Source organism: Anser brachyrhynchus (genome assembly GCF_964034855.1).
Source record: "Anser brachyrhynchus genome assembly, chromosome: 18".
NCBI classification, from domain to species: domain Eukaryota; kingdom Metazoa; phylum Chordata; class Aves; order Anseriformes; family Anatidae; genus Anser; species Anser brachyrhynchus.
This window is the reverse complement of record NC_137711.1, coordinates 3203301-3222251: the sequence shown is the minus strand read 5'-3', so window position 1 is coordinate 3222251 and position 18951 is coordinate 3203301. Positions and strand designations below refer to the sequence as shown.

The window sequence follows — 18951 nt, the reverse complement described above, 5'->3', positions numbered from 1 at the left end:
ATGTTAACCTTAGAAAAAATACAGAACATCCAACTAACCAGAAAAAATGATTGTGGTTGTTTGGTTTTTTTTTTCTTTTTGTTTTGAGCTTTCTTCTTTTTATATCCCAAGAGGATCGAGTCCTCCACAGTCGGTGGGAACTGAAGCCCAAGTGCCCCAGCAGGCAGCCCTTGTAGAACAGCACAGCTTGGAGGGGCAGGAGCCCTTGCATAATCAGGAGTTGTGTTTCGTGGGACAAGGTGGTGTTTGCCCACGCAGCTGATGACAGGACTCCAGTCCCGACTGTGCCGGTTCGATGTTTATCATTGCTCCCAGCCAGTTCAGCATATTTGCCCAAAATAACATTTGGAAGAATGTAGTGTCCTGAAAGCAAACTGTTTTTGAGTTGAGTTTTTGTTCTTCAGGGTAGTCTTTAGAACATGAAAGATGAAAGTGTACGCTGAATTTGCATATATGCAAAAATGATAGGGCAGGATGACTTTTAAATGTTTCAGCTTTTTTGATTGACAGGCAGTACTGAAGTGTGAAAAATGGTGGAGATGCAACCAGAAGTTAAGCTTTGAATAATAAGAAAATTGCCATGAGGATTTATATGGAGGTGTCATTCTTCTCATTCCTCCAGGCCACTGCATAATGCCTTCCTTATACTTTCAAAGGTGTTTTCAGCAGTAGGAATAATAGTCTACCACACTTCTAAAATCAACAAAAACACTATAATAAAGGGGTTAGGAGCCTCCAGACTAGACAGAAGTGATCAGTGACACAATGACAAGAAACTGCAAACTTTAAAGTTTGCAAAACACTTAAAAAAATTTTAAAACTCTTAATTTCCACTTTTCAGCTACATTTGGGCCTCATTCTCTCCAAACTTGACCAGAATTATGGTTTGAGCAATTTCATTGGACTACCCTGTTTTTTCACACTATATTCTTTGAGACTGCATTTATCAGGATCATTGGTAAATATGTTGTTACATTAAATTTCTAAAAATAAATGTGTGTTTTCTGCACATCTATTTGCACACAGAGAGATGTGTCCATCCTTGTGGGGTCTACATCCTTTGAGATATTCCAGATGTGAGTGGACAGGGTCCTGGGCAGCCCACTCTAAGTGACCCTGCTTTGAGCTGGTCCCTCCCAACCTCTCCAGTTCCATGATTCTGCAGTCCTTCAGAGAGAATCCTCTCCTAAATGCCTTTTTACTCATTTGTTGAGAGTCTTATAAAAAGACAAAAACTATATTATTCTGCCATCTGAACCTGAATAGCAGAAAATTTGTAAAACCCCAAAAGTAATATTTCATGCCTGTCAGACCTCAAGGAAGAGATCCTTTTCATTGCTAACTCCATTTTACCTTTTGTTTGTCATTTTTATACTATTGTCGTGCCTAATGACCATAATCCAAAGTCAGCCTGTCTGTGCCAGAACAAAAGTGGGTCTTGGTCCATTTGTTACAGATGGGCTAATTCAGGCATTTCTGAATTTTTAAACAAGGGGCGAGGGAAATTGCTTTAATTGTTACAGTGGGAACAGCTAGGTAGCACCGGGCAAGGTAATAAATATCTAACCTAAATGTCATAATAAATTTTGTCAGGCTGAAATTTATTGGCCTGTAGAATAGTCTCAAATGGAAAAATTTGGAGACATGTTTTTTTAAGCTAGGCATTGCTGTAACTAATACACTGTTCTCTTTATTGGGGAGAGATGGACCCAGTGACCAGACCTGGCATCCCTCTGTGCTTTCTGTGGCAGACACAACACATACATCATATGTCAGGGCTATTTGGCACAATAAAGGAGTTTCACCCTGATGTCTGAATTTCTTTACTTTTGTGGGTTTGAATCAAATCCCTAAAGTTACTTGAACATAGTTTTTTTCTAGCTCAGTATTAATAATAGGTCAATTGCAACTTTTCTTGTGGTTGTGTTGCTGACAGCATCCGTCTAATCTTACGCTCTGTGGCCTCTTGGAACATTCACTTTTAACACCCACACAGAGAAGATATTTCAAGAAATTTCCTCTGAAGTTTATACAAAGTAAACAGATTTTTTCTCTGAAAAGTACTGCACAAAGCAGATCTTTCTCCATCAATTCATGCTAATAGTCCCTTGCCTGCATTTCAGAATTCCTATGCTAGTCTGGGGTCTTAACCCAGTAAAAGCTTTAAATCTCACTTTGATTATATTATTTGGTTCATTATTTAGTTATCTTTTTTAAAAAGTGACAGAACAGGATGTACACAAAATGGTGTAGGCTTCTGTGCCTTTAAGTTATCTTAATAATTCCTATGATTCATCACTTTTTCTCCTACTTCCTCACTGTTACACACCCAGACAAGCCAAATTTGTGCAAATTGCATCATGTAAATGATGATCTAAATTGCAAAACAGCTGATACTGCTGAATTCTGCCTAATGAGGGTGTAAAGAGTTGCACCTATCCAGGTAATTTCTAACCTTTGGCCCATTGATCGCATTAAGAACAAATAGTGTTCCTTTTGATTGGTGTATTATCTTTTTTAGCATGTATTTGTTTTTAGAAAAGAAATGTGGAAATATCCACCTAGGTTTTACTCATAAGCTGCATTGCACTGTAGGATCTTCAGGGCTAGTAAAACATAATAGAACTTTACTCTGAATTTATTTCTTTAACTCCTTTTCCTCTTTCCCAGTGATTCTGGTACCTTCACTTGTAGAGTATTACTGCATCAGTCCTATCCTACTAGTAGGGTTGTTGTGTTTTTTTTTTTTTTTAATTTGTTTGTTTTAAAAAAGCACCTTTTTAAAATAAATAAATAAATAAATAACTGTGCCCTTAGTATAGTTTGACGTCTCCGTGACAATGAGGAGGCCTTGCAAGCACATGAGCCTGCGTGCTCTGGTGTTCTCTCCCTGCACTGCTGTGTGCTCAGGTGTTTTCTGAATTAGACTGTATTTTCCTGCTACAGCAGCTTAATCTTAAGCTTGGATATGCACTCTAACTTCAGTAACTCTCTGTATGTTTAAGTGCTTTGCTGGTGAGTTACTTACACGTCAGCATAAAATCCTTCAGGCTTATTTACAGGTTTTTATTTGGTTATGACTTCCCACAGTGACAAAAAAGGTGAAACCAGTACCTTTCAACAAGTCACGAGTGAACCACGCGAAAGGTCTGCTGCAAGGGCCCTGGACATTGAATCAGGTCCCCACTGCACTGCTGAGCAGAGCACGTTCCTTTCAGCAGCTCAGAAATTTCACCGTTAAGTTCAACATTTCAGCCCAGTGTGTACACTGGGGCCTTTTCTTCTCTACAATATCGAGCCGTTCCATATCGTTTTAGAATTCAAACACCACCATCCCTCTGTAAACTTGCAAAACTCTTTCAGTGCAGTGGAAAACTGGAAAAATCCTATATTCTGAAGATCACAGATGTGCTTTGTTCTTATGAGTAAATATTTTGGAATGTCGTAGTGGAAATCTCTTCCAAATATGTTGTGTTCAGCAATTTTTGTCATCCGCAGGCTTGCTATATTCCTTTTCTCTGTATGAAATTTCATGCTTGCTGGTGTGCAATATGTTAATTTAAAATGCTTAATTTGTGCAGCAGTGCTTGCCAATGCCATGTTTCACCAAGCATAAGAACATGCAAAGTACATGCCTGTTACTGAAGAGAGATTTAGCATGCTGTTTTCTTTTTAGATCATAGCTGAACTTAAGACAACCATTTCCTCTCTGACAGAGGAGAACAGCCGGCAGCAGCTTGCCGCGGAACAGCAGCTCCAGGAAGTTGTACAAAAGTTTGAAGATAAGAAGCAGCAGCTGATTACAGATAATAACAGAGCAATCAAGGTAATCTGGGGATTTTAGTCACTGATGCTACTAGCTGTTCTAGTGTAATTAAAAGTTCTGCAGCGGGCAGATGAATGCAGGTATCATTCCTGTTCGCACGGCACTCGCTAATTCCATTCACTGGACCTTGACTTTGATGTATTGGATGACTCAGGCTCTCTTTCCTCTAGCTGATCATACGCCTGCATAAAAAATTTGGGTTTGGCAAGTCTAATCCATCCACTTCAGTCAAATACTTGAAACTTTCCTTTTCTCTTTCTTTTAATGTTGACTCAGATATTTTAACATATTTTCAGCACCTTTACTTGGTGCTTTCAGTACTTGGAAAAAAAGGTGAAAAATACGAGGTTGGAGCTGCACCACCTGACAGCCAGCAGCATCACACCGGCTTTGGTTTGGTTTTCACAAGGTGATGGCAACTTTCATGGTTAAGGACACAATGAAGGAAAGTATGTTCCAAATTCCACTGGAAACTATATGCAAAGTCTTTGGTAAATATGAATGGAATCAAGTATTTTTGAAATTACATTTATATATATATATATTTTTTTTTAAGAAGCTTTAAGATACTGCTGATTTTGAATATTCAGATTGTGTCGCTGCTTTGACACCTTGATTCAGAGTGGCTGCAGAGAATCCTGCTGGAGCAAGTAGAATTACAATTTTTTTTTTAAACATTTTTTCTTTCAGAGTAGTGATGGGCAATGGAGGATTTTTTGAAACTGTGCAATCTGCTAGGGTTGAAAACAAGAACACTTCATTAAAATTGTGTAGAAGAAGGAAATGCCTTTCTTCTTAGTAAGGACATTTACTAGTACCAAACAAAGAATTACGTTGTTAAATCTAGAAACTTGTGAAAAAAACTTAAGTCCTACAGTTTTTCTAACTTCTTGTGCTGAAAAAGAAACAATGGGAATTTTTACATGTTGGACCTGTCCGTTGTTCAGTTATGGTACACTTAATGTTGTCCTCTGTATTTGAGTGATTTGCATAATGAAATTAGGTTGACCTTACTATCTCATCATCTGGAGCGCGTTCTTTTTACTTTTTTCATAAATCATTTAATAGTACTTTTCTCTCGAGGAACAAGTCTGCCTTTCTTTGTGTTTGTTCATTGAGGAACAGAATTCTCGTTCTGGCCGTTCTTTAGCCTCTTCTGTCAAAGGTATAGACATATAAATGCTAGCTACAATATTTTATCCAAATTGAATCAGTAGAGGTAGCTTTTATTATCTAGGATCTGTAAATAGAGCATAGTTAAGTCACATTATTTGGGGGTATAGGCTGGGTTTTGCCACTTAGGAGATTGCGTTATTAGTTCTCCAGCTTTCCAGTGGCCAATGGGGTATACAGAAACCCTGTGACAGTGGAGTAGTCTTCCATATAGTCAGAAATATATCGATACTCAACAGTTATCATGTTTTATACCTCCTTGAGTTACAGATTTGAAAAACACATTTCAGGCTGTTTGCCAGCTTTTTTTCTCAGCACATGGTGCAAATGCTGCTGTTGAATTTATGGATTCACTAAACTAAATTACGTTTAGTGGAAGTAATTCAGCTGTTGATAACAGCAATTTTTGAACAGTAATGATTATAGGTTGTATGAAATCCTTCCCCATGTAAATGTGTGTTCAGCTATTATAGGCTTAATGTAGACATTATGACTCAAAATATAATGAAATACATATAAACCTGGGGAATTCTGCACAATCTTTGTAGTGGCCCAGTGAATTTTTAGCTCCAGTGCTCTAAGTATGTTTTCTAAGATTTGGTCAACTTGGGGAATAAATTGTAGGAGATATTATGCTTGGAGATCTTGAACTTTTTTTAGTATCATTAGTATTGTACTTGAAAAAAATCTTCCTTTGAAACCACTGACTTAATGGAAATGTACTGAAAGCCAGATATCCAAACAGAAAATTCTTAAGAAGGTGAACTGCTGCATATGCTTCTGGAAGCAGAAGAAGGTGTTTTTAATATTCAACCATTTGGTTTTTTGTTTTTTTTTACGAACCACACATATTTTCTAGACGACCATATGTAGAAATACTTGGCTTTTTATTAGCCTGGGGCAAAAAAGTTGTTCTTGGTGAAAGTGGAATCCTAGATGTACTAGAGATGGGGAACAACATCCAACCCAGGGTAAGCTGAAGACCATGAGAGATGATTAAAGAAACATCTAAGGACAAAGCAATTCTTAATATAGCATAATCCTTTCTGAAGACTTAATATAAGCTATTGAAAAGACTGTCATTGAAAAACAGGCATTTGCTAAATATAACATTGATTTAAACTAACATCGAGGAACAGATTGCAATATCCTTTCTATGGTATTGGGTGACTTCCTGTAAGACCTTCCAATTATTATTTCCTTTCAAAGGGAGAAATACATTTTTACAGAAACCAACTGGCTTTCGGAGAAGTTTCACGTTTAGTCAGTAAAGTGATATCCAGATGTGGATACCATAGTACATGATTTTGATGTTAATGCAAATTCCTGACTCTAAGTTGTTATTATTTCATGATTGTCTTGATTTTTTTAATAGTATCTTAAGCATTAGTGAAAAAGAATAAATGAAACTTAAGAACGTTTTGCTTCTTTTGACAACCTAAAAATCCAATCTGAGGAACCCTTTTTGGCTTCAGATGGCCTCAATTTGGGTCAGTTTGAGACATGCTTAAAGTACTTGGCATTCTGTATTGCGCTGTGATTTGTCTGGCCTAGGGCAAGTCAAAGTTTGGGCTGTCAGAGTCATAGAATCAGGATAAAAGTTTGGCTCAGGAACTTCCTTTTTTGTGGCTTATAAGGTAACAGGTTTGGATGCCGTCAAATTACAACATCTAACAGCAAATATCTGAGTAGATGTGGTCTGACAAAGCGCTGAACAACTAGGTGACTCCTGCCACTGCCTTTTTGCTGTTGTTGAGTTTGAGCCTGTTGGGATTACGACAGTGTTGGCACAGAGAGCAGTCCCAGAAGCACAGCTCGCTGTTCACTGCCGGGTGGATATCTTTGCTTTGAACTTTCCAGGACTTGCACTCTTTGGAGCACAGTACAAGGATGCTGCAATTGGCCTGGCATGGGGCAAACGCAGCAAGGCCCACCTGGTCCCTGTGCCATGCCTCTCCTGTAATGTACTTACACTTCAAAGATTGGGAACCATTGGGTTAGACCGCAGGATTAGTTGAGAGCACAATTATATTCATGCCCTGCAGATGGTTGGAAAAGCTGCTTAAATTGCAATGTCTGTTAACCCATTTGTGATGCTTTCTGCTGGCACTTCAGAAGGCACCTCTCAGTAAGGTTTTGGGTGCTGAACTCTTGAGAATGCCTATGCAGGAGCTGTGTTGGTGATGTAAGTGTTGTGTAAACTTATTAAGGCTAAATTTAAACTAGCTGTCTTGCTTCCTGATAGCAATCTAGCCACAGCAACCCAGAGCTCAGCACACTCAAGTGGTCAGGGCATTTACCTAACTTTACCGACACTTGGCAGTGGTTACTGGCTGGACTGAGCTCCAGCATGAAGTTGATTGCACTGTAGAGATACCTTCAGGTTATTTATGAAATCCTAACTTTTTTTTTCTTTTCTTTATGAAATCCATTTGGATTCTGGGATTGAAAGTGCTGCAGAACTGCAAAATGTTCAGAGCGCTTTAATGTATAAGTTGATGGCCAAGTGGGGACTCCACATCAAAAAGCAGATTCTGGAAAGAAATGGATGATGGAGAGCACGCAGTGACAAACCCACAACAGAAAAGGGAGAGAATGATGCTTTTTTGCCAGAGGAACCACATTTGTTGTTTGGCTCACATTACTGATTCTAGGATTCTGTTATATCCCCTGAATTAACACCAAAATTTCATTAGCAAAACATGTTTTGAAGATGACATATTTCAACACTTTGTTTGTCAGCCAGATTATGATCAGATTAATTCTGTTAATAAATAGAACTTAAAAGATTTCTAGGAAAGAATGTCATATAATAATGTTCCCCTTCGTGTGAAAAAATTTTGAAACAGTTGTTTTTCTTTGTTAGGTTTTAAAATATTGAGGGGGAAAAAATCAATAGTGTGTTTTATAGCCGTAACAGAACAAAGGAGAAAACTTTTGGTTTTAAACTGTTCAGACTAATGTGCTCATCAACATCATCATATATTTGTCAGATGCTGCCATACCTTGGAGCAAGAAAATCACTTCCTCTATGCCAAGGCTGGGCTGAGGGTTTATCAACACGGTGAAATTTCTTGGTGCAACTATACCAAAATACTCTGCTATAGCTATACGCGAGTCGGCCCTCGTGTGGGGTACTCAGTTTCCTTTATTCCGGAATGCTGTTTCCACTGGGGAGCCGGGGGGGTTACAGGGATATTGCTCTGTTTTGGCATGCTGTGCCAGCAGATTTCCCTGTCAGGAGAGCGCGTGGTCTCCTGGGCTCGGTGCTCTCCGCTCTGCCCGCATCCTGCGGCACCAGGGCTGCATGCCCTTCTTCTTCGGTTTGCTTAATCCCCCTTCCCTTTCACGTTTGGTTCCAGCTAAAAGTAAAGCAAATCATTTTAAAGCTTGGGATGTTCAAAGCGTTCAGAACGTTTCTTTAAGGGCACCTGATATCTTTGTTTCCGGAAAGTAGTTAGCAAAATATCCCGATGGAATTTACAAGCCCCTCTAAAATGCAGTATATCAGCAAAAATGTTCTTAAAGATTTTGTGAAAAAACTACTTTTAGTTATATTTTGTTATTAGCAAATTCCACTTGTAATTACAAATAATATTTAGTGTTAAAACAAAAAGTATGTCAGAGCTATGAAACATTAACTGCGTGACTGCAGTCCTGCAGAAGTATTTAGTCTGTTGTCCTCAAAATACCTTTTGGAGTACCACTATTGTGCTTTGCAATTGCCAATGATGTTTTTAATAAGAAATAACTAATTACATTTTCTTGGTTTCAAAGTCCTAAGCAAAGCTAGCTGTCAGTGTTCTAGATGTTTTATTAATGCTTATGAAGGGAGAAGATACATCAGAGAGCATACAACCTAAATTGACCTGATTTGGAGTACAGAAAAGGAGCATTTTTGGTCCTGTCGTAGAAATGAGACAGTGGAACGCAGAGCCTTGACTTTGTCCAGGCTTTGTGGCAAAGCTGGAGATTAAATCCAGCTCCCGAGCTCCAGATCAGTGCCTCAGTCCCTTCTGTGAGAACAGTTTCAGGATCCAACCAGTAACAAAACTGTGCGGTGCTCCACGGTTGGAGTGGGTTTTGGAAATGAGATAGCCCAGTGTTAAAACCGCATCTAACGAGTACACTTGCAGTCTGGTCAGACCCCTTTGAGAAAGTCAGGCCAGTTCAGTTCTTTTTGTTAAGGCTGCTGACAAGTTTCCAAGCTGTGGCAAATAAGGGGGGAACAATTTACATGTTCAGCATTTTCTTTGTATTTTCAGCAGAAAGACTGTAATGGCTATCTGTTCAGAGGGCTACGGCCATGTGTAACTGATAGCACTGAGAGCATTAATTAGGAAAAAAAAAGACTGAAAGCTTGGTGTAAACTAAAAACTGAAACCTAAACCTTAAGCTGAAGTGAAGACATGCTATTTCAGTGACTTTCTGTCAAGTAAGTCTTAACTTGCTCTCTTCTGCAGCACACATTGATGCTGTAGGGGTAGCTCTTATAATCTAGGCTGCCATCGAATAGCTGCCTAATAAACTTTTGCCAATGAGACTCACATCATTTATAAATATTTTAGGAAATTTTACTGTAATTTTTTATTTTAATTTAGATGAATATTTTTAAGCTAACAGCGCCTGTAAAATGATGTCAGCATTTCATTGTTGAAGCTGACACTGACTCGGGTCTTATAAGACATCTGGCCAGAACATGCATTACAGTTTGTGATGGTTCGATGGCCACAGACATGCCAAATTCTGTCAGTCACTGAAGATCTTCAGAGCTGGGTATGTCACAAAGTTCTCCAGAGGGATCTCAAATCCATCTAATTGCCTTTGAGGCTAAGCATTAGCATCCTAAATCATTTGGCATGGTGAAATAAAGACTTTTAAGGGACTATCTTGATGTTAAATACATTTAGTCATTTTTCATGGATCTCTATTTCTTTGTTGCTGACTTTAGTCTATAATAATAGTAATAACTCTGCAGTGTCTTTTATTAGCGGGGAATTACAAGGCACCAACATATAAAATTTTGTACCTTAGCATTGTAAAGTAGTCATGAAAATTTACCATGCAAATAACATTATCTTGCTCATAATTTCCTGTATCCTGTTTGATCAGCAGAGGAAGTCAGGTCTTCCAAAAGGATAGGTAAATGAAATCTGCAGGGCTTTTATGGTTTTGCTTTCTCTTCTACATGGGGTCCAAGCTCTGAAGTACCTGTTTTTCAGTCTGTCTTTATGTGAATACTAGTTTCACACAAATTCAGTCCGTAAGAGGAATGAGGGTTTAGCCCCAAGCTTATTGACTGCTGCTTGTGTTTTGTCTCTTGATTCCATTACAAGGTTATCTTTAAAAAGCTGTATCAACACAATCATAAATGGTAATAAAAATAGGTTTACCTTTTTGTTAAAGTTATTAATAGCAACTGACTGATTTAAAAAAAAATATCTTCTTTTCATAATCATATATCTTTTTCTGTTGCCACAAATTATTTCATTGTTTGAAGCATAGTACCTTCTCTTCAAAATTACAGGGTTTCAGATGTTTAGCCAATCAGGCAATCTGAGTGGCTGAGCATCTGTAAGTACTTTATAATATCTTTGACATGCTTTGTGAGACAAAGAATTGAGTCATCTTTTTTTCCCGCAGCAAGCTTTGCACTCTGGCATTTTTCTCGACTTTTCATGTCTCAACACATTGAAGAACTTACCATGGCCAACAGCAAAATCATACTTACAAGTTTTATAAAAGACTAGAACTAGTGCTTGCCTAGCCTCTGAACTGCAGTCCAATTTTATCCGGCAGGTTTAGAAGTTTGGATTTTTCCTACGCCATTGTCTTCAGTGTTTTGCTTTCCCTGCAGAAGGCACTTTGCTGCATGAAGTCCTCGTTCTTTTTTCTCAGCCCTGAAGGGAGGGCACCTTACATCTACCAGTCTCCAAACTGTGGAATTAAAGATTCCATAAATGCATAACAAAATATAAAATCTCATATAGCTAAGCTATCAATTTCTTCTAATGAGCTGGACTACGGTAATTTTGCATTGGAAAAATGGCAAAAAGAAATTCAAAGCAAGCCATAAAATCACTGTTTTTGACTGACTGAACTGGAGTAATAACACTGAATGGGGTCCTAGGCTATGAGAAAGGTACAGAGAAAACACTCTTAATTAACGAGTGTTAAATAATACCAACATGAGCCTGTGCAGTTAATAAAGAAGAGCAGAGGATGTTTTTTCTCTGCAATATAAGAAATTGTAAATTAGCTTTTTTTAAAGCTGCCATGACAGTTACAATTTACTGTACTGTTTCATTTCAAAGACGCTTTCTCTCCAAAGAGCACAGGGACTTTTATGAGGAGGAGAAAGTGGTGCTTAGAGAGACAGAGCTGGGGAGATATCCAGAAGTTACGAGGCAGACTGCCTGGGAGGAAGAGCCTGCGCTCAAAAGCCTGGGACTTTACTCAAAGAGGAGAAAAAAAAAAAGATAAAGATAAAAACAAGTGTCTAATGTCCTCCAAACGCAGGGCATCTGTAAAACAGTCTGTGCATAGGACTGTGTAGACTTTCCAAGGGCTGTTCTTTGTTCCAGTTCCAGTGAGTTCCTGGAACGCAGCCTCCTTCCCTGCTCCTGGAACAGCCTTGACTGCAGGGCTTCTCCAGCCGTGTAGGTGGAAACACAATATGTGTGAACTATATATTCAACCAACAAAAGATTGCTGGGGAAAATGACATCTTCAAAGCAAACCTTCCATAGTCCACAAACATTTATGACTCTGTAGTAAAGATTTTAAAGCCTGGCAAAGTAACGCAAGTTGCGGGGTTTGGCAAATAGAGATCTGGGGATGCAGACCTGGTCTACTTATCAGCATATATTTCCCTGAGATATCTTTCTGATGGTGTGGCTGATCCCAGGAGTGAGATGAAATAGCAACAGAATGCACTGGTTTATCCCAGCATGCCGACATGATTTCCAGTGTTTGTGTAAATATTTTTCCCAAAGCTGTATGTTCTAATACAGTTTGCTATCGTTTCTGTACTAATTGTGATGCTAGCTGCTCCAGGGGTATCAGCAGGAGAGAGCCACCGAGGATTTCAGCTTTATACATTAAAATGTTCTTGCCAAAATTATTATTGACTTTAGAAATCTTCAGATTCCATTTACAATTTTCTGCTGGCTCTCCAGTTCTGCATGTAGCTCTGAAACTCTAGCAGATCAAATATCAGAGTATTTTTAAAAAATGACTAGCAAACACTTTTGAATGGCAGATCACAGGAAAATAGAAATCTGCTTATTAAATTTTCCAATTTTTTGCATAATAGTTGAGCCTTTCTTGAAAGTAACAAGAGAAACCTGGTGAATCTGATAGCTGTGCAGGGTAACTATTTATCTGTATTTAAAGACAGAGTAGCAGTAGAATTGAGGGGTCAGTAGCACTCGCACAATTTTTGGAAGGTATTGCCTTTGTTTTCTATAAAGCGTTATTTTCCATACAGATGAAAATATGTATAGTTTCCTGAGTAGTAAAAGATTAGTTACAAAAAAAAAAAAAAAAAGACTAAAGGAAAGCAGCCAAAGCGGCTATATATTTGCCACTTTCTTGCATCAGTGGAGTTGAGAATAAAGGAACTTTCCAAGTTACAGTACTGTACTTGAAAAGGAAAAAAGTATGCGAGGACTTTTATCTGCGTATTCAGTAGATCAGATGGCAAACTCACCCAGACAGCCTAGCAGGGGAGCAGCTTCTGCTTTTCTCAGTAAGCTCTGCATGGTGTGAAGCAGCACCAAGTACATCAAAAGACACAAATATGCATTGAGTGTAAAGTTTGGGGTTTTAAAAACATCTGTCTAATTAGCACAACTTATATATTTGCAAGCTCTAGCTCCGACTTTCTCACAGTTTCAAGCTCAGCAGAAGTGCCTTTTTCATCTATCTGACAAATTTGTGTAAGAGGTTAAACCTACAAATACTGTCACCAAACCTGACCCTTCCAAATGTAGATATAAACCTATCTTGTTTCCTTCCAGCATCAATCGCTCTATTGTGCCCTGCTAGAAAATGTATGCTGGAGCAGTTAGCCAAATTTTTTCTGGAAGAACCAGGTCATTTTAATTGAATGTTATTATCAGCCAGTTCTTGTGGCTTGACATGGATTCAAAATGAAGCAGTTCATCTGCTTAAAGAATGCGTAGGCACTAATATAATAACTTCAGTAAGTTTTCGGATGCCTTCATCCCAAGGGAAATTGGTTTGACTTGCCCTTCAGTGGAAATTTTTTGTACTATTGGCATCCAAAATAGTACTAGAGTCCAGAAACAGAAGATATTCTATTCCTGTATATCATATTTTGCCCCTTTTCCCATTAAAATTTGTACTGTAAACACTTTCGTTTAGTCCTGGTTCACCTTGCTACCGTGCAGTTGAAAGAAAACTGTATGCGTTCATATAGTACACATAAGGCAAAAAACTACGTTGGTTTCATTGACAATCTGCATTATTCTTTGAGCCTTTTGCATGCTCCATCTTGCACTGGCGTTTGGGAGGTCTTCCCTAGGAGTGGTGTGCTGTTACTGATTCAGGCACCTCCCACATTGTGTTGATTCTTTTCATTGATGAACAGGATTCAATTTAATAAATATCTTATTTGTTAAGCCTTGAAAACATGCATTAGGAAGACTAGACTTGAGGTTGAAGCTTGAAGCGAAGACTGGAAACCTCAAGGCTGAAGCTTTTTCATAAGCTCGCTCTTCTGTGCAGACATCAGGAGATTTGTATCTTTGACCTCTTCAAAAAGCCTGAGGTCCTCCATTGAGGAGACTGTTTCATGGGGCTTAAAGAATTCACCTGTTTTCTTCTTCAGGAGTCTATCTACTACATTTATTCCCAGGAAACTGAAACGAGTGTTGCCTAAAGGATAAGATTTAGGACTCTCAATGAACTTCTTGGCAAAAGTTCCCTTTGCAACTGCCAGATAAGAAAGGACTGGAAAAGCAGTAAAACAGAGATTAGTCAGATTAGTCAAGCACAACAAAACCCGCAGTCCTCTGACACAACCACTTTTTAACTTCTTCCATTACTAAAACTGCTACTGCTTATTTTTAGTTCAAGCTTTCACGGCACCGAAGTCAATAACTTCAGTTGGCAATATGTTAATGATTATGAAACAGTCGTTCAACACTGGTGCGTGTTTGTGTCTGAATCTGATCCCCTGATACAACAGAACCAGTTACCTGCGGTAGCGGTGAAGGTACCTGCTGGAACTGCCTTCACAAGCTTGGCCAACCACTCACGAGAACCCAAAATTTGTATTTCTAATGTGACTCCTGCATTTGGCACCCCAGGAGAGCCGTGTCCTCAGTGAAAACACTGGATTGCCAGTTATGAAGAATTCATTAAGATCTGTTGAAGTTCAAAGCAAAAAGGCCAGTTCCTCACAGGTCAGGGCAACGCTTTTCATGGTTCCTCCTTTGCCTGCAGCAGCAGCTCTTCTCCAGAACCTGTTTAGGTTTCTGCCAGGACTGTTGGCAGGGGAAGAGTCACATCAGATCAGCTCACGAGTATTCTTAGGTTGGAAACCTCTGCCCTGAACGTGCCATTTTCCTGGCCCAGCACAGCATGAGATCTGGGTTTCAAACCTGTCTGAGTCAGCTTTGGAAGACAAAACATTCAGTGTACCTTTAACTCCCTTTTTTTTGGGATCTGCCGTAAAGTTGTAGCACAGTTTTGCACCGGGATTTGCTCTCTCTGTAGAGTATCACTAAGGAATAACGCCTGCTGTGTAGGGAGGGAAGAAAGCATCGTGGGCTCGTGTTCAGGTTATTTGGGAAATGAATGGCTTGACATCCTTCTAGGGCCAGTTTGCGCAGGACAACACAAAACGGTCCCTTCTGGGAAACAATTAATTGGGGCATGTCAGTGCTGAAGCTTCTTGCAGATACGCCGTAGTTTAAGACAGGATTTGTCCTCCTGCCGAACGGGCAGCAGTGGCAGTGCAGAATTCACCCAGGCTACGGAGAGTCACAGTCTCAAGAGTGCAACGTTTTCACCTGATTACAAAGTGACATTATCTGTCTGTATTAGAACTGTCAAACAATCGTTAAAGCTTGAAGCACTGCAAGATTTTCCTCTGTATTTTCTACGTCACTGCTCGGGGACTGCCGTGGGTACCCCTGTGTGTTCTGCCGTGTTCCACGTTGGCCCTCTTATTCCTGGTGCTGCTGGGACTCTCTTCTTACCCAGCATCCACCCTCCCACCAGCAGAATCCGAACTGGAAGAGGCCCGGGAAGAGGATGTGCTTAGTCAAGGAGCGATGGTGCCCGCAGGCGACTGTCCTACCCGCGGCACGCATGCCAGGAGCCCCGGGCGCTGTCTGTGCTGCTGTTGTTCCAAGCTTGTTATGTAAGAGAGGGTGAAAGTACAAACAAGAGAAAACTGAACATGAAAAGTGAGTTTGTTTACTTACAGAGAAGCTTGGGAGTGTCAGAATGAAACTGTATAAATAAAAATTCGGGCTACCAAATGTGAGATACCTGCAGGAACACCTGCACGGCTTGGACCAAGCCAGGCTTTTGCAGGTGGCTTGAAGGAGAAATCTAAAATGCGTATAGGCTCCATCTGCCTTCAGAAAAAGCATTGCTTTTCTGGGTATATTTAAATTCCTTATTTTTTTGTTCCTAACGTGAGTAGCATTTGTATTCTTTACAGCATTGCACTTGTAACTCAGCAAGGTAAAACAGCAATTACCAAGGGAAGGGAAACAATTTGAATCATATCAGTGGATTTTAATTGTCTGCATACCTGTAAACACCTTTGACCACAGCTCTGCTCTAAGCTCCAACGAGCGACTCACACCTGATGTTTCATCTTCTCACTCCTACCAGAATAACGCATCCCACCTGCTCACATCTGTGTCGATTGTGATCGACAAAGATCGATTGGCAAAGAAAACAGAGGTCCAAGTTGTCACTGCTGATGTTTATGCCTTCCTTTAGTGTTAAATACTGCCTTTTCCTTGCTAATGTCCTCTACTAGGTCTCCCCTCCATCTTAAATAGCGTGAAATGTGCATTTGCAAGTCAAGTTTGACGTTGCTGCAAACTCATTTGCTGGCACCTGTCTCCAATAAGCCAGCCTCCTTCCCAGATGGGTGAGGGCTGCTGCGCCTCCTCCGTCTGCAACGTGCTGTTTGCAAAACCTCTGCAGAGGACAAGCTTCTTTTTGCTTCTTATCTGATCCTGAAGCTAGATCAAGATTTATGCCGCTTCAACAATATTGGAATTCTGTGTTCTTTCGTACTTCATCATATATTGTTTTTCCTGCAGTTTATGTCTCATTTGTGGTAAGGGATAGTTTTCTGAGTGTGCGTGAAGGAGCTGGAAAGCTCTGCTCTCCGTGCTGCGCAGGTCTAACGAGAGCCGTTAGTGTGTAACTGCCCAAATGAGAAACCGGTGGTGCTTCAGAACTTGATCTGTTTTCTGTTATTTTTAATGCTTTTGCATTTTAAAAATGTCATCTATATAAGAATATTTGGAACTACTTACACGTAAAAAAAAAAAAGAAAGAAAAATGAAAAGAGCCTGCCTTCCTTTTAGACGTGCCAAGCAGGTTTGGCAGGCCTTCACTTAGCATTGATGGAGCAGTGCTCAGCCATTCAAGCTCTTGTAGCCTTTTCTACCTGCACAGGAATGTTCTCACCAAGCATTTCTGAAACCAGAAGAACATTGGTTTGGGATATTTTCCTTGTTCAGAGCATTTTGGATGATGACTGAAGTGTAGTGTGGGGTTTGACAGTTGTCATTCGGAGGCCTGAAAGTCTTCTAGAAGATAAACCCCAAAGAGGTTTGGAAAATAGCAGCGGCTGTACTGCGTCAAACCAGAGTCCATCGGGCTCGGTTTTGTGGAACATGATATCTGATAGCAGACACCCAGAAAAGATGACAAGAACAAACTGAAGATTTAGGGGCATTTCCTCAATATACTCTCCTACCCTCCAGCAGGATGAGGTTAAGTTGCTGCTGGGCCAGGGGTGATGTCTCACTTAGTCTTGGCTGGATTTCTGTTCTGGGGGTCTGGGCGGTCACTGTGCCCCTTGTCCCCGTAGTGCCCATGATGATCTGAGGCAAAGTGTTCCTTATTTGTGGTTTCTGGGTTTGGTATATCATTTTGAGATGGTGAGAACAAGACATAAATAGAGTTGAAGGTACAGGCACTGCAGTGGCTCAACATTTTCCTCTACTTAGTTATAGGTCAGGTTGTTTTTATATTTTAGTGATGTGTTTTTCATAAATTCATCTGTAATGTGGAAAACACCTAATAGTATCAACAAAGCGAGAGGAGCTTGGGCTTAAATGTATGAAAGTTGCCTCGAATTAAAAATTGTCTTAATGAATTCAAATCTGCTTTAGGCCACGTGAGGAATAAAGGCTGATGGAGAATCCAGAAACACCTGTAGAGAGCAAGGGAGTAAAGTGGAAAGGTACCACTTCTGACAGAAGCCTTTGGGCTTTCTTGATCCTTTCATCCTTTATCCTTTCATCTTTGTTTTCCTTGTAAATCACGTTTCAACCAGGCACCAGGGCACCAAGTAGCCTGTACAATCTTCAGCCCATCAGCAATGTAATGCAAGCCACATTTCTGCCTGTAAGTGGCACTGATACTAAATCTACTTACTCTCTTATTGAGAGGTGAGAGATTGAACCATCAAGAGTATTTTAACTGCCTTGTCACGATCCTGTGAAGTTTCTTGGAAAGGAAGGCAGGGGGATATCTGGGGATGCTGGTTAGGGTCACAAGTAAGAAAAACTTCTGCTGGGTGGCACCCAAGTCCCCATCCTTCCACACGTGACTTTTCTGCCACTACAAAAAGGTCAGCTAACTGAATTAGCACCGTCTTTCAGCCATCATTCAGCTCAAAACTGGGTCGGTAAGACTTAACCGAGAAAAAAACTACGTCAAAACTCCATTGAAATCAGACCTGCCGTGTCATTAGTGTGACGAGCGCCCTCGACATTCCACAAAAAATGTATCTTGGGCACAAATAGCTTTGGCAAGTCTTTTTCCCCTCTCGTCCTCTTCCTAGTTCACCTATATATAAATTGTGCCTAATTTGACCTATGATGGTGAAATTATCAGCGTCAAAAAATGAAGTGCAGGGGCTTGCTGTACCAGCAGCCAGGCAGTGGCCTCCTGCAGGGATGTGCGCAGCAGTGCTCTCTGCCCAGGTGTCCCTTCCGTCTGAGCTGAGCAGAGCCAGCTCGGAGGGGGCACAGCCCTGCTGGGAATCTGCAGGCAAAATCCCTCCAATATGCGATCAAAATCCCATCCAGTATGCGTTCTGCACGTTTTTATAAAGCCAAATATCTGTTGTAAGCAATTGCTTTTAAGGAAAGCATGGCCAATAAATTTAAACTACCCAAATTCTTAATTTTTTATTGATGATTCCAGTTCAGCAGAAAAAGATTAGAGCTAAAAAATACAGTGGTGGGTGCTCCCAGAAAGGAGTTATGTAGGAGAGGGAGTAAAATGCTTTGAATAAATAGGTACCAGAAACACTTAAATAGGTTGGGGAGCCTTACATTGTTCTTCGCTATGTGTGCATGTGTCTGTCCCACTGTCTGAAATATTTCGTATGAGTATTCTGGAGCCCTAAAATGGGAGGAAAAACTTCTAAAGAAGCTGGGATAGATCTTAAGCCATGTCTAATTTTTTGAAAAAATATGAATGTAAAGGATTTTAGAAATGTTTAAAATCACTGGCATTAGGACAGCAAGCATCTCTGTCATAATGTCATGTGATTAAACTAGATCAGAAACATTCTGGGATGTTCTGATCACTTCTATTAATGCATCTTTTAAAAAGTATGAAGTCAGTGCTCTGTAAAATAGATACTTGAAAAACAGTTTTTGTTTTCCTCAGGCTAGTGAGATTAGAGTTTCGTAATCTGTTTGACCAGCTGCAGA

The 18951-nt window shown here is 40.0% G+C and overlaps 1 protein-coding gene across 9 annotated transcripts in view; it reads left to right on the top strand.

The window, feature by feature from the left end:
- CEP112 (centrosomal protein 112) overlaps positions 1 to 18951 on the top strand; it is a 163326-nt gene that overhangs the window by 116337 nt on the left and 28038 nt on the right. For 5 of the 9 annotated variants that reach the window (XM_080560593.1, XM_080560591.1, XM_080560592.1 and 2 more), the window contains one exon: positions 3677 to 3826. The exons of 2 other annotated variants lie outside the window; for them this stretch is intronic. In XM_080560593.1, coding sequence (XP_080416719.1) covers positions 3677 to 3826 — 150 coding nt within the window. Of the gene's footprint in view, positions 1 to 88; positions 291 to 3676; positions 3827 to 18951 lie in introns of those variants that run through there. 2 more of the 9 variants (XM_080560597.1, XR_013940635.1) reach the window with 2 other exon arrangements.